This window comes from Poecilia latipinna, unplaced genomic scaffold (genome assembly GCF_001443285.1).
Source record: "Poecilia latipinna isolate Pla-1442-1.1 unplaced genomic scaffold, P_latipinna-1.0 Scaffold363, whole genome shotgun sequence".
NCBI classification, from domain to species: Eukaryota; Metazoa; Chordata; class Actinopteri; order Cyprinodontiformes; family Poeciliidae; genus Poecilia; species Poecilia latipinna.
Window position 1 is genome coordinate 66,170 of NW_015112979.1, and position 14,087 is coordinate 80,256.

Genomic DNA, 14,087 nt, shown 5'->3' on the forward strand with positions numbered 1-14,087 from the left:
GATGTTGGATGGATGGCTGGATGTTGGATGGGTGGATAGTTGTTGGATGATGGATGGATGGTTTTCCTTCATTAGACTCAGGATGTCCCCTCCGTCTCGGTTTCTTCCTCATTTCCTTTCAGGCTTTAGTTCAGAAAACCTCCATATTGTTTCAGGGTAAATAAAACCTTCTCTATAAAGAATTCCTGACTAAATAATCAATCGTTGGTATTTTCTGATCAGTGCTGTCTCTCTGGTAACTTCTGAACCAGAATAACTGAACCTCCAGATTGAGGCTTGCTCATCTTCTCCCATCTTCGTCACTCGTTTTGTGCTGCTGGTTGGTGAGAGGCTCTCTGTGTGTTTGTGTTGTGCTGCTGACTCGTTATTCATCTTCAGCTAATAGGAACTGGTAGAAACGCACCGGCAGCCGGCACTTTCTATTTGTTGCTCCGTCTGTCTCAGCTGTGGCCTCGTACAGCTGAGGCCTCGTTTGACAGCTGCACATTGTGCTGCTGGGTTTCTAGGCTGGGTCTGAGTTATTTCTGCTAGCGAACGCCGATCTGATCTATTTTCAGCAGCGCAAACTTGTTTGTAGGGCAAAAGACGTTCCTCTGTGAGGAACACGTTCCAGAAACTCGGTGAGTCTGCTCTTCAGTCCCACCGGGTCTGAATTCAGTTCTCAGACGGTTAAATGGTTTAAAAGTCTCCTGTCATCTTTTGGTACTTTTCTTCCAAGCGCCATTTTTGATATTAACGTCATTTTTTTTTTAGATTTTAGGCTCAGTGTCATTTCACCAAGAATTAATCCTAATAAACAACAGAAAGTTGGATTTCTTTCCTTTATATTTTGTAATCTGAAATATATGTTTTGCAGCTTCTTCTTTCATACTTATTGGCATCCTAATGTTTGAAAAACATTAAAATAAACAAAAGAAAAACCTCACAAATTTAGAAACAAGTGGTTTATTTCAGTGAAATGTATGTGAATCTGAAACTATTTTTAGAGATACTTTATTTGATCAAGGTTTTGGTGATAATCATCAATTACTTCTGATATCTTTTACCTGATTTAATATTGTAAATATCACCATATTTATGTTTATATTTCTTACACTGTTTGCGCTGTTTTGGCTGGCTTTCAATGTACAAGTGTACAGTAGCAAACAATAAATTTAAATTTTAGAAATTTGGTCAAAATTTAGTTAGAAATGCCAGAAAACTGAAAACGGATCATGGAGAATAATGTACCAAAATCATTTATTTAATTCAAATATTTCACTTTAAAAAAAATTATATTTATTTGATTTTAAATCATGTTTAAACTAAGAAATATAGTTTTAAAAATATATAATATGGTATCTACATGTGCATAAATAAGCTAAGTGGGAAAAAACAACAGGAATTATTCATTTAACAGTTTGTACATTCAGTTTATAAATGAGTGTTTACTGATTGCATATTTATGTACATATTAGTAGCTTCATTTCCTTCCACATTCAGTATAATTACAGGAAGAAACCAAACAGATCTCGTTTGGAGTCTGCGTTGCATTATTAATCACTTCCCATTAGCCGTGAGCCCACTCAGGGTTTATTACAGCCTAAATCTCTCTTCTTCTTCTTCTTCTTCTTCTTCTTCTTCTACTGCTGTAAATATGGTGCTGTTTGTGACCCTCAGGTTAACGCCTCTCCGTCGCTGACCTCCAGCACAGCCAACGACCGCATTCTGAAATACAACCTCATCAACGACACGCTCAACATCGTCATGCCCAACGGGGAGATCCCAGACTGCCGCTGGAATCGCAGTCCGCCCAGAGAGGCCCTGGGCAACTACCAAGTCCTGTGAGTGACTTTAATTCAGAAACCCTCCGCTGGTTCAGTGGGGTTAAAGAATCCATCATGGAGGACAAAACATCTGGATTAAAGCTGGAGATTTTAAATAGCAAAACATGAGCTGAACATTTGTCAGAAAAAAATCCAATTAGACCTGTTCTGCATCTGAAAAGAGCATCATTAAGTTGAATTTAATTTGATTTACAGTTTTTATTTAGAGTCCAGGTTTTTTTTCAGCTGATCTATATCCTGTTTTCTGCCAATTACTTTTTGATTTTCTTTGATAGCAAAGTGTTTATTTTAGTCCCAAAACTAAGATATTGTTAGGTCTATTATTTTATTTTATTTTATTTTATTTTATTTTATTTTATTTTATTTTATTTTATTTACAAACTTAAAAAAAAAAAAGAAAGATCTGCGCCTTCCCTCCAAAGCAGTAATGTGTAGACTCCACTGTTATGTCAATACTGTCACACCCTTCGATAGCTCAGTTGGTAGAGCGGAGGACTGTAGTGGACTAATCAGGAATCCTTAGGTCGCTGGTTCAAATCCGGCTCGAAGGAGTTGCTTTTAGGTCAAAGGTTGAGATGGAAATGAATGTAAACATTAAGTTTGACCTGTTTATTGGATCATTTCAGTCACAATTTAACCAATAAATTAATTCCTAAATGATTAAAGTTAAATTGAGACAAATACATTGAGGTTTTATTAACTATAAAATTAGTTCAGATTTTATTTTTGAATAAGTTCAAGATTGTTTCCCCCTGTTTTTAAAATTATTTTATAAAATATGACTAATGTTAGTGTTAAAGGTTAACTCTGCACTAATCAGTGTAACACATAAAATATTAAATTATTTACATGAATATGGAGATAATTACATCTGATTTAGAATTAGGAATTTCACTTTTAATAATTGGATCTGAAATGCAATTATTCGTTTATTCATTCCTAAATTTAAATGATTGTAAATATGTTTATTTTTAAAGTGTATTTTTTCCTAATTTCGTTTTAACTCTGACATGTAAAATAAAATACTCTGTTTATTTTCAACTTTGGGGCAAACAAACTCATTTCCAGTCAGAAACAAACTTCTTGGTTGAATGAAGATTGTTCAAAACTTTTATTTGCCAGACGTATGATTAATTTTCTGCTTAAATCTATATTTGTCTTATTATTGGGAGTTGCTATGGAGCTGAAGCTGCTTTTGTGTTGATTGAATGTGAAAAGTTTCTGATATTTTTGTAGAGGTAGTTGATTATATGTAGCTATGCAGGGGTTTTTTGTGTAGATTTTATTGGGAATGCAAAGTGCTAGGAATAAAAAAAAAAAGAAGCTCCTTCGAGCCGGATTTGAACCAGCGACCTAAGGATGCCTGGATGTTCCCCTACAGTCCTCCGCTCTACCAACTGAGCTATTGAAGGCCGTTTAGTGTCAGAGACATGCACTTTATCCAGACGTTGTGATGTTAAGCCTGAACCCAGAAAGGTTTAGACTGTGTGTTTACACGCTCCATGTCAGAGCAAACAGAGGAGGAAACCGGATCTGAGTCGCGCTGTTTGTCTTCCATCAGGTATGACGAGGAGCAGGCGCAGAGCGAGAGCGCCGAGCGTGACCTGCGGAGCCGCTCGGGTCAGCTGCTGGGTTCAAAGGGCGCCAGGGGGAGTGTTGGCGCCCGTCCCGCCGCAGCCACATGGAAGTGAGGCCATGTTACTGACTTGGAATGACTTCCTCTGTCTTACTGTTGGAGCAAAAAACCACCCAGAGTTTTATCAACGGCCAGCCTTCGTTTCTCCGACAGTGGCAAACTGTTGTTCAAATGCAGAGCGATCGGTAAAGCTTAACAGATGGAGACTTTGGGTGTTTGTAGGAAATATCCTCATGACGCCGATGATCTACGACCTGAACTATGCATGATTGTCGATTACTTGCACCTAACTCTGATCTGCCAAAAAGGGTGCTAACAACGAGGACGAGGTGTGTGAAGGAGAGAAGCTGCGCTTTGGAAAAAATAGAGGTATTATGAATGCAAATGGTTTTAAAGTTAAGAAGTTTATATGCAGAATTAGAGTTGCTAAATGTTTATAGATCCCAAAATGTTTTTTAAATGCTCATGCTTTACAAGGACTGTATTCAGTGCAGAATACCGCACCTTATTTATTTTTTTAATTTAGACTTATGTGTTAGAATAACGAGAACTTCCATTTTGCATTTTGACAAATTCAATATGCATTACGTCAGAGATCTTATATAAAAGTCTATATGTAGTTAGAATGTACTTGATACGTTCTTAAAGACTTTCCAATCATTTAAGCCCCGATGAGTAACGAAAATCTTTTTTTTTTTTTTAAATTCAGAGGATATTGGAAGCAACACAGAGACAGTTGTTTAACATTGTCTTGTGATTAATCACTGTGTGAAATCACCTTCTAATGGACAAATATTTAATTTCCCTTTGTGACTAATTATGTGTTTTTGAATTAAATTGAAATGGGCAAAAGTGAAGCCTTTTCTACCCATTTAAACAACCCAAAGTAATGACAGTACTGATAAAATTTTAAATCTAAGTTGTTATAATTTTGTGAAATCAACAAGAAAAGAAACTTTTGCTATTTAATTTTGATTGAAGCAGGTCATTCTGATACATCTTTAACCCCGCCTTGAAAAAGAAACACATTAGTTGTTTTTTAAGGTAAATGTGTCATGGTATGCTGATGACAATGTGGTTTTTATTTACAAACACAAAAAAATTATGTAACAGGATTCTTATTCTGTGCTCATGCTTATTTTTCTTATTAAATCCTCCATTTTTACGTTGTTAAACTGTTCTAAAGACTCCTAAAGCCATTAATGAATGTAACTGAGACTATTTAAAACAAAATTTTTTTTAATCATCTTTGTTTTCCCATGGAGTCATGCTTCATCATAATGTTTTTTTGTCAATAAAAGCTTGATTTCGCCTTATTCCCCACAATGAAAAATGTTTCTTCATTCCTCATGGAGATGTTACCATATATATTAAGCATAAATGTGGTAATTTCTAACCAAAAATCCCCAAAGCACAAAGTATCAGCTGCATATCCACCTGTGAGGTTAAATTCAGTAGAAATTGGGGAAATTCCCATGGTTAAAGGAACTGGGTAAAGCCGTACTTGGTTCCCACTGCTGGTTTTCATTACACGATCAGAAACAATTCAGCTTTTATCACTATCTGTTTGCAGCTGTGAGCTAATTCTGGATGTGACTTAATTATTTTTTCTCTATCCCAAGAAACATTTAATTTTAACTGATTTTTACTCAGGTTTGAGTACATTCACGTTTTTCTGTTGAAGCTCTGATAAGAAAAGTTTAAAATGTGATTTATTATGTTATTAAAGTATGCATTGTTCTCTTTGCTAAATAAAGCTGTGGTCAGATTTCATTTTTAGTCAGTTTCTTCTTGCAGGAGAGTTTCGATTTGCACAGGTTAATGTTGGTAAAACACAGAAACGTAATAATTTAAGTTTCCTTTCTCTAAAGATGCGTTTTGGGCGTTGTGTTTCTAACGAAGAGGAGGGCACTTTAGAAACAGATACATGCTCAGATACGTACATCTGAGTATGTGGAAGTAAGCTGGTTTACACATGAGTGTGTTGCTACAAAATGCCTTATTAGCAATATTGTTCACCTGCTACCTGAACTTTGACTCTTCTGGGACTCTTCAAGACTCTTCAGAGTCTTGGGGGCAGTTTCTTAAATATTTTTTGGTTTAGAATATTTAAGAAACTTTCAGCCATTTATCTTGATTGAGGGAGCATAACAAGCAAATTTGCTTTTAATTAAAAAAAAAAATCTCCCTACAGACCCACACTGCAACAACTGTAGTCTGCTAGTGATGACAGCAAGCCAACAAATAGATATGGAACCAGATTTAATAACAGCATTAATTGTAATCAGAATATGTTTCTAAAATACAAAGTGAAATGTAATTGGTCTTTATTGTACTGTCTACCTCTGAAAAGGAAATAAAAACTTATAAAACCTCCACAAAATCTGGAAAGTAATCCCAAAAGTATTTGAGGATGTTACGTCAGTAAGGCGTCCTACAAAGCTGCACTGACGTCAACTTCCGTCAGTTGCGTTTGCCTTCAAAATAAAAGCCCTTCACGACTACCACAGAGAAACTTGATGTTGAAAACTTACAGATAAGGATTAGGAAAAAAATAATTTTGACTTATATCAAATATAATGTAATTTAATAATCAAATATCAGAATTCTGACTTTTTACTTGTAATTCTCTCATTTGGTTTATTATGATGTTTCGCTTTTTGAGATCCTCCAGCCTCTTTCATACTTAACTGGGGTATTGATTCAGCAGATGAGGCTGTAATCAGTCATTGGTTTGGCCTGCAAATTGAGATTTAACTGGTTGGAGGGGGTAATTATACCTTCACTTAAGGTCAAATTACTAAATGACATCAGCATTTAAAAATAGGGTTCTGTAATGGTTGGCCTACCAAAATTACTCTAATTATTCGGCAATAACAGGTCACAAAATATCCAGTTGTGACTTTCAGCTCAAACAACACAAAAAAAGTAAATGTTTGGGAAAATACATGGTTGAAGATGAGTTCTTCTTATAAATTATTGTTATATATTGTAAAAAAAAATGTTGTTTTCACCTCTACCTTCTCCCGTTTTGCTGGTTTTATTTCAGTACTTTTGTGTTCGAAATAAATTAAAAAGATTATTGATAGTTATTGTATTTTGAAAATCCTGACCGGATATAGAGTCACTCACTCCGGCTAACTGAAATTAACTCACAGTAGAGAGTCAGTTGAGCCGTAGTGCTGCTGAGCGGAGAAGCTGGTAAAAGATTTGTAAACTGGAACCTCCGTTACGAACTACTTTTCAGTTAAACCCGGAGAGTAAAAAAACAAAACAAAACAAAAAACGATAAGACCTACTCAAGGTAAGTTTTACACGAAGAGTTTTGAATTTTAACTGCTTTACTAACCTTTTTCTGTTGGGGCTGTGGCTCTTTCGCTAACATTAAAGCTAACTAGGGGCTAACTTAGACTTTCTTCCCAATAAGAGGGAAATCGATTGACTACTAAGTAAAGTATAAAAATAACAATATTAGTTGTAAATACTGGTAACAAATGTGGGAATATGTGAGCTTGATTAAAAAGATACACTTTTGAACTTGATCACATTTATCAATGCCTGTGCTGGAGTATATTTAGTTTTCCAGAGCATTAAAAGTAAACTGAAATAAGCAACGATAGTTCTGGCGTTGTTTGCCAAATGCTTGGTCAGTAACGTCTGGTTAACAGCTGGTTCATTTATGCCGTTTCTCATCAGCTGCATATATCTTGCTAGAGAGATTCACAGTGTTTCTTTGCCTGTAGTGATAAAGGGCGGGGCAGGTTTCGCAAGTGAAGATAACCTCCTGGTGCATGTCATGTTAAAGGCTCACAACATTGCAAAATCGGTCCAACTTCTCAAGAAAAAAATGGTTCTGCCTCCACAGATTTCTCTTGAAAACTGGATCCTTACTTAGTTCAGTCAGTTTTACGCATTGACAACCGGGTGACAGGTTTAAGTCTTTACTTTTACACTGTACAGGTATAACTCCGGTGACATTCATAAAAATAAATTATGTAGCAGCGAGTCTGCGACTCCTAATCGTCTTCAATTTAGTTATTTATTTTAATTTATTTCTCATAATGGCAAGAAGCAGCTTAAAATAATTGGCATGGGTGTGTATCAGATTATCAGGTTATGATAATCAGGATTACACATAAAGATTAAACATCACTAGTTCCAGCTTTTGCATTAATGGCATCCTGTATCCAAATATAACAAAGGTTTTGTGAACATGTTGGTTTAATCAGTAGTTTTGATCTTAAACTAAAAGGAAGGAGTCAATTTCTCTGTTTTTTTTTAAAGTGTACCAAAAAATACACTTAAATTCTTTTTTTTTAATTTTTTTTTTCCTATTTTCTTTAGTTCAAAACACAAATACTCAATTTTTGACTCTACCTGAGAAAAGTGCGCCCCTAAGACAAAGGTACCCTGGGTGAAGAGGCACAATGACGCATGTTTTAAGCACTGACTTAATACACACATAAAAAATAAAATTGTATGCGAATTACTGTATTTACAATGAAACAGACAAGTATCTACAACGTTCCTAAATTACTACCTCCTAATATTACAGTTACAATGTTGCATATTGCAAGGTTTCCCTCAGATAACTTGCTAAGCCTGGTGGTTGAGCGCTAGGGCAGTTGTTCATCCAGCAGCCTGCCACGTTTTTGAGTTAAAAAATGTTTAAAGTTGATAGGAAATTTGAAAATATCACTTGATAATTCTGTGTTATTGAAAGATTAATATCCGGACACCAACTGTAAAGTCTTAAAAAAAAATCCAAGTATTTTTAAAAGACTTAAATAAATAAGCAGTTCTTAGCCTGGTGGGGGCACAAGTAAAGCCTGGTGGCCCACCAGGCTTATGATACACCGAGGGAAACCCTGTATAGCATACAGCTTCATATCCTAAAGCAAACCTTTAAGGCTTAAGTTACTTGTTACTACGACATCCTGGATTACATGAAACAGGGAAGTGTACTGATCCTGAGCCTGGCAGTCGGCACCTAATGGGTCCTGGTGATTCAGTGCAAGCTTTCAGTCATCGTACACCTTCAGTGTTCAGCGTGAGGTTTAAAATGACTGTGGTTTTGTGTGTTTCTTGTAGGAACGTTGCTAGGGTAAAGCAGTAGTGAAAATTCGGAGTTCCTCTTTCTCTTAGAGGCCATGTGAACTGATTCCTCTGCCAAATAATCGAGGCAGTGCTGCTTCACTGGGATTCATCTTTTATTAGTGAATTCACTGGAACACCCATGAAGCAGTTCAAAGATCTCATTTGTGGGCATTGAAGCCTCAGTTTACGAGCCGAACAGCTTTATTTCACACATTGAAAAGAAAATTAAATATCTTTTGCAGATGGTTTGTGTTTGCAACGCTTTCCTGAAACGTTTTGGAAATAGTCGAGTGGTTTCCACAAGGGGGAGGAAAAAAAAAAAAAAGTTCCTGTCAGTGATGCAAGGATCTCCCCTTCCCTTTCATATAACACCGTTTCCCTCCATTATGTTCCCGTCCACGTTGCTGGCATGGTCAGTGGAAAGTGCCTGAAGATGTGGAACAAACGGCATTGTTTTTCACCGTTCACGAAGCGTGCAGTAGGTGTGTGCTCGGCCTGTTATTTTGAGTTCAACCTGCTGTTGATAGACTGGTGGCTTCGATGCAAAAATATGTTGCCTCTTGTCTACAAATTTAGTCTGGTGGACTTTTAAAGCTCAGCGTACGTCAGCTTATAATGGAAAGTGTCCACATTTGGGCAACAAAAAGGGACCACATCCCCAGGAGACCAGCAGTCATGTGCAGCTGTGGAGCTTGCACAAGGAAGGAGGTCAGAGGTGACTGAAAGGGAACAAGTTTATGTGCACATGAGATTTTTAAAATGAGTTAAAGTAGGGTTGTTTTTTGTCTTGTATTGGCATGTTGAGCTTAAGCAATCTCCTGCTGTGAAGTTGTAATAAAAAAGGGATAGATCAGCTCAGCTGCCCTCCCCTCCTGTGAGATATTGCAACTTTTTTATGCAACATAGATGGAGTTAAAAAAAACAACATATCCTGTTCCTGCCTGCTCATGTAAGCAGGTTTTGCTTAATTGTAAGTATTATGTTTTTTCCCCCCTCAGCTTTGGAGTTATATAATCACAATTACCTGTTAATCTTTCTTCTTTTTTTTTAAGCTGTTCTTGTGTAGTTGGTGGTTATCTGGCTACCTGCATTTAAAACCAAAGCAAAGGTAGTCAGTCTTATTTTTTTAGACGGAATGGAAAACGTGTTTTTTCTTTTCAGTGAGAATTATTTAGTGTTGGAAAAACTTTCCTCTTCTCACATTTGTTACGTTCCGACCACAAACTTCAGTGCATCTCGTTGGGATTTTATGTGATGGAGCAACACGAAGTACAGCGTGATTGGAAGGTGGAAGAAAACCGTTCAAGGTGTTATTTGTAAAGACTTGCAGCTGTAATGGAAACAAGAAGGTGACAAAAGGTATTTGCACAGGGAGGGTGAATACAAACTAGGGCTGCAACTTGCAAATATTTTAGAAATATATTAATCTATCAATTAGTCTGATGATTAGTCGATTAATTGGATAAAAAATGGCACATTTTACAGATTTTTCATTCAACCACAAGCATTTTTTAATAAACAATATTAGAAATACTTTAGAAGACGTAAATAAACAAATAATCCAATTCCTTTTTTAAACATTTTATTGCCTAAAATGCAATATCGTAGCTTTGCTTTAGTAAATCTTGAGTAGTTTTGACTAAAACATATTTACAGACAAGTATTTCTGTCTTGCATGCAAAATATATACTTTTTTTTTTTTTTTTTTACAGTTTTGGCTTAATTACTGCGCTGCATTTTAGTTTTTTGTCACCAAATGGCCTTTTTTTTGTATTTTGCAGTTAACGATTAGTTGACAATTATTTCAATAATTGATTAATCACGATTGATTTGATTGACCATTTCAACCCTAATACTTTTTACAGTTAAAAAATGTTAGAAACCATGTATTTTTCTTAATTATACGTTACTTTGTGTTGCTAGATCAAAAAATCCCAAATAAAATACAGTTGTACTAAGATGGGAAAGTTCAGGGGACATGAATGCGTCTACATTTAGTCCTAAAAGACTCAGAGTTTGATACTAAAGTTAAATTTGACCATAAAAACCTGGAAAATGAAACGGTGTAGATGTGCTGCGCTAACCTTTCTGTGTTTGTCGTTGCAGTAAATTTTAACCCTGTGATGTAAACGTAAACAGCCTTCAGACATGCGTGTCTTGGCCCGTCAGCTGTCAAATCAGTTCAGTCACGACCTGCTGCCGTTTTCCTGCTTCTCAACTCTATTTGTGACAATCTTTTTGCCCCGGCAACCCTCTGCGCACTTGGGATTAATCGACGGGTGTTTGTGTGAAGACTGGCCATCTTTAAGTTTAGCTAACGCAGCTGCTGTAGCGCAGCTGATCACACATGCTGCTTGTTGCTGAGGCGAGAATCTGCAGTAAACTTTGCCCATCATCTCTTGGTAATCTTATCATTTGCCGCTGCTCAAACATATCCCCTCAATAAAACCAGAATAAGTCGATGGGATCTCGCATGATTGTGTTTGCAGCTTTGGTCGCATGCTTGCATAACATGCCAAGGTTCAGTTTAGGCATGGGAGCGCTGAGGAATGCATTTGTTCACATCTATCTTAAGGCTGCTGCCAGCAGCCAGATTCCAGTGTGCTTAACGGTTCACTTCCCTATTGGCGTTTAGTGGATATCATTGTTGCTCTTGATTATGTAATCTCCAAATCCTGTAATCATGCGGGGTTGACCAAATCCTGTTTATGTTATCAGTTTAAATGACAAAACCTTCAGTGTGTGATTGTTTGTAACTCTTTATATTCTGCCTCCAATGTGTTGTTTCTCATCTTCTCCTTATATGAGGCGATGAGCGTCGTTGAGTTTCCCAGCAGAGTTGGTGGACTGGGTGGACTTCAGACCGCCGCTCAGTCAACATCATTGTTTACAGTTATGGGTCAGGCTGCGTTCAATTGTTTAAAACTGCCCCCCCCCTCTCCTCCCCCGTGTCACACGGAGCCAAGGGTGTGCAGGCGTTTGTTTCCATTCAATGTTGATTACATTCGGACAAATGAGGAATTTCCTAAATATTATTACAATTGGGCTCTATTTAATGTTGATTTAAAGGTAGACAAATCTTAGTTTTATTAATAATCAGTTCAGTTGTATTTTACCACCTAAATAATGCGAATAAATCTTAGCTGTGTGTATATATTTTCTCTAACTTTATTTGTTTACTTGGATATCATTCTGGATGGCTGTCAGGGGAATTTTCTACTCTGGAATATTTTACATTTGTAACCAGATATTTAAAGTTTCCCTCAGATGCTCTCAATAAGTTTTTAAATGAAGGTTATATACAATTTTAAGAGAAGAAATGTTGATGTCTGCAAATTCAATGTTTTTGTGCTAAAGTAGAAGAATTTCACATTAAAAAATGTTGAGGTTCTGATCTTTAAGTCAAAAGTTTGAGCTGTACAGAAAGCGGGATGTTTGCTAAGCCTCTCCAGATCAGGGCGGTCCAGTTAAAGTCCAGTCCAGGTGTGTTGGAACAGGGATGCATGCAAAAGCTGCAGGACACCAGCCTTTGAAGATGGGCAACTGTCTCCAGGGAAGAAAGCTATTTTTTGCACTTGGTGAACAGTTTCTGTGTTACTTTTACCATATGTCTAGAATTACTATTCTGTAAAAAAACATAAGAAGCCTGATTTTTGATTCAAAATCTGCTGCTTTTTATATATATATATATATATATATATATATATATATATGTATAAAGAACCAAACATCATGCAGTCTGTAAACATTTCCATGGCCTTTGGAAGAGAATCACTAATGCTTTTTTAAAAGCTCAATAGTAGTTTCATCTGATAGTTTCAACTTAACATGTTTGCATTTGATATGGTAGGACCAGAATTGGGTAGTAACTAGTTGCATTTACTCAATTATATTTACTTTAGTAACTTTTAGGAGTGTTTTTACCACGCTGTACTGTTTACTTTTACTCGAGTAATTTTATTTTATTTTATGAACGAAAAACAAACATGTTTTAACTAAAAATTAACCAGATGCAGACACACACCTGCAGTTTTTGTTGAAGTTTTACTTTTTTTTTTGGAAAGAAAATGATTTTTCTTTTTGTTTTGTTTTTTTACTTGATTATTAATTTTTGTCTGTAAAATAACAAAATTTCCAGTTAGCTTTATGGTTCATTTGATTATGTACAGGGATGAGGGGATTGGGCACCAAAACCAAAACAGGCTTCAGCCCAGGGCCCTTATTCTACGAAATCCGGCCCTGCCGAAGAGGCTCAGAAATGTTGCTGAACATTCATTGTGATGGTTTGGTTCCTTTAAAACAAAAAGGGATCCAGTTTTCGGCAAATAGTTCACAAGAAGCTTGAGTAAATTTGAATGTCTGGCATTCTCTTGAAATGGTGACAGATAACATCTGCTGCGCTCACAAAGGCTGGAGCTTTTGTAAACTTTAAACCCGACTGTGAGCTCAATCGGCATTAAAAGGACGATTGTTCGCGTTGTCGGTGGTGACCACAAAGCTGCCCACTGTCCAGGAGCGGCCCTGGAGGGCGCGGACCAGTGACCACTCATCCTCTCGCTGTCCCACTCCTCTGAAAGAAACACTGTGTGATCACACTTGGCTTCAAAATGGATCTTGTTTGACTGGAATATGAATTAGAGATGAGAGTTTTGTTAGATAATATAATATTGACTCTACGCCGGGTGAAGGAACACAAGAAAGGACGTTGGCTAATTTAGCCTTTTATGTGTGAATAATTAAAAAAAACATATGTATTTTGCAGGCATGCCTTTATATTAGGAGTAGTCTGGAAATGTATGAAGAGAATTGTAAGCGTCCCATTTTAACATTTGATACTTCTCATCTAGTTTTGTTTTCTTGGTTAAATACACAACTCCTTCATTATTTGTACCAACTAGGATGTTTCCTACTGTACTTTAACGTCCTCTGTCATGAGGTCACTTTCTGTTTTCTGCTCTTGTCTGGTTTGGTCATAATGTCATATTTTGGAAGCTGACTGAGCGAAGCACGACTCACAACTCCAATTAATGAAAACAGGATGTAATATGGAAACAAAAACACAATTAGACTACATCTAAACTAAATTAATTTTCCCCCATCATTTGATATTTTGGTTTTTGACTTTATGAACTCATAAAAAAACAACAACAATATGACTGTTTCACTATTTTTGTGGGACTGTAAATAAATTTAAACTGAAGTTGAACTGTACTTGCTGACTTTAGCCATTTGTAGTAAAGCCTGCATCATGCAATGATAATGTTGGGATAATATGAATCATGCTAAATGCTAAAAGTATGCCGCTTGTTTACTTGTTTTTATTGCTGCAATTCTTTTTGGCCTATGTATATATATATATATATATATATATATATATATATATATAAGAACAACAGCACTTAGCGTGAACTGTTACTAATTATTTCTAAATAAAACTTATTGATCTGTTCAAAAGCTTAAAATATTAATGGAGAGATCATCAACACTTTGTAGTTCGTCATGGTCTAATTCCCCTGCTACTTTTGTTT

At 36.3% G+C, this 14,087-nt stretch overlaps 2 protein-coding genes and 2 non-coding genes across 5 annotated transcripts in view; 3 read left to right on the plus strand and 1 right to left on the minus strand.

The window, feature by feature from the left end:
* Positions 1-5,235, plus strand: part of ttll1 (tubulin tyrosine ligase-like family, member 1) — a 17,661-nt gene extending 12,426 nt beyond the window's left edge. The window contains exons 9-10 of the mRNA XM_015036267.1: positions 1,660-1,823; positions 3,388-5,235. Coding sequence (XP_014891753.1) covers positions 1,660-1,823; positions 3,388-3,517 — 294 coding nt within the window. The 3' untranslated portion in view covers positions 3,518-5,235. The remainder of the gene's footprint in view (positions 1-1,659; positions 1,824-3,387) is intronic.
* trnay-gua (transfer RNA tyrosine (anticodon GUA)) lies at positions 2,291-2,377 on the plus strand. The gene is given in 2 exon segments: positions 2,291-2,327; positions 2,342-2,377. It is a non-coding gene; the product is annotated as a tRNA-Tyr (tRNA).
* Positions 3,152-3,238, minus strand: trnay-gua (transfer RNA tyrosine (anticodon GUA)). The gene is given in 2 exon segments: positions 3,152-3,187; positions 3,202-3,238. It is a non-coding gene; the product is annotated as a tRNA-Tyr (tRNA).
* Positions 5,236-6,605: 1,370 nt separating the features above from the next.
* pacsin2 (protein kinase C and casein kinase substrate in neurons 2) overlaps positions 6,606-14,087 on the plus strand; it is a 24,185-nt gene continuing 16,703 nt past the window's right edge. Inside the window, exon 1 of one of the 2 annotated variants that reach the window (XM_015036270.1) lies at positions 6,606-6,766. The gene's annotated coding sequence lies outside the window, so the exon portion shown is untranslated. The remainder of the gene's footprint in view (positions 6,767-14,087) is intronic. The other variant, XM_015036271.1, reaches the window with a different exon arrangement.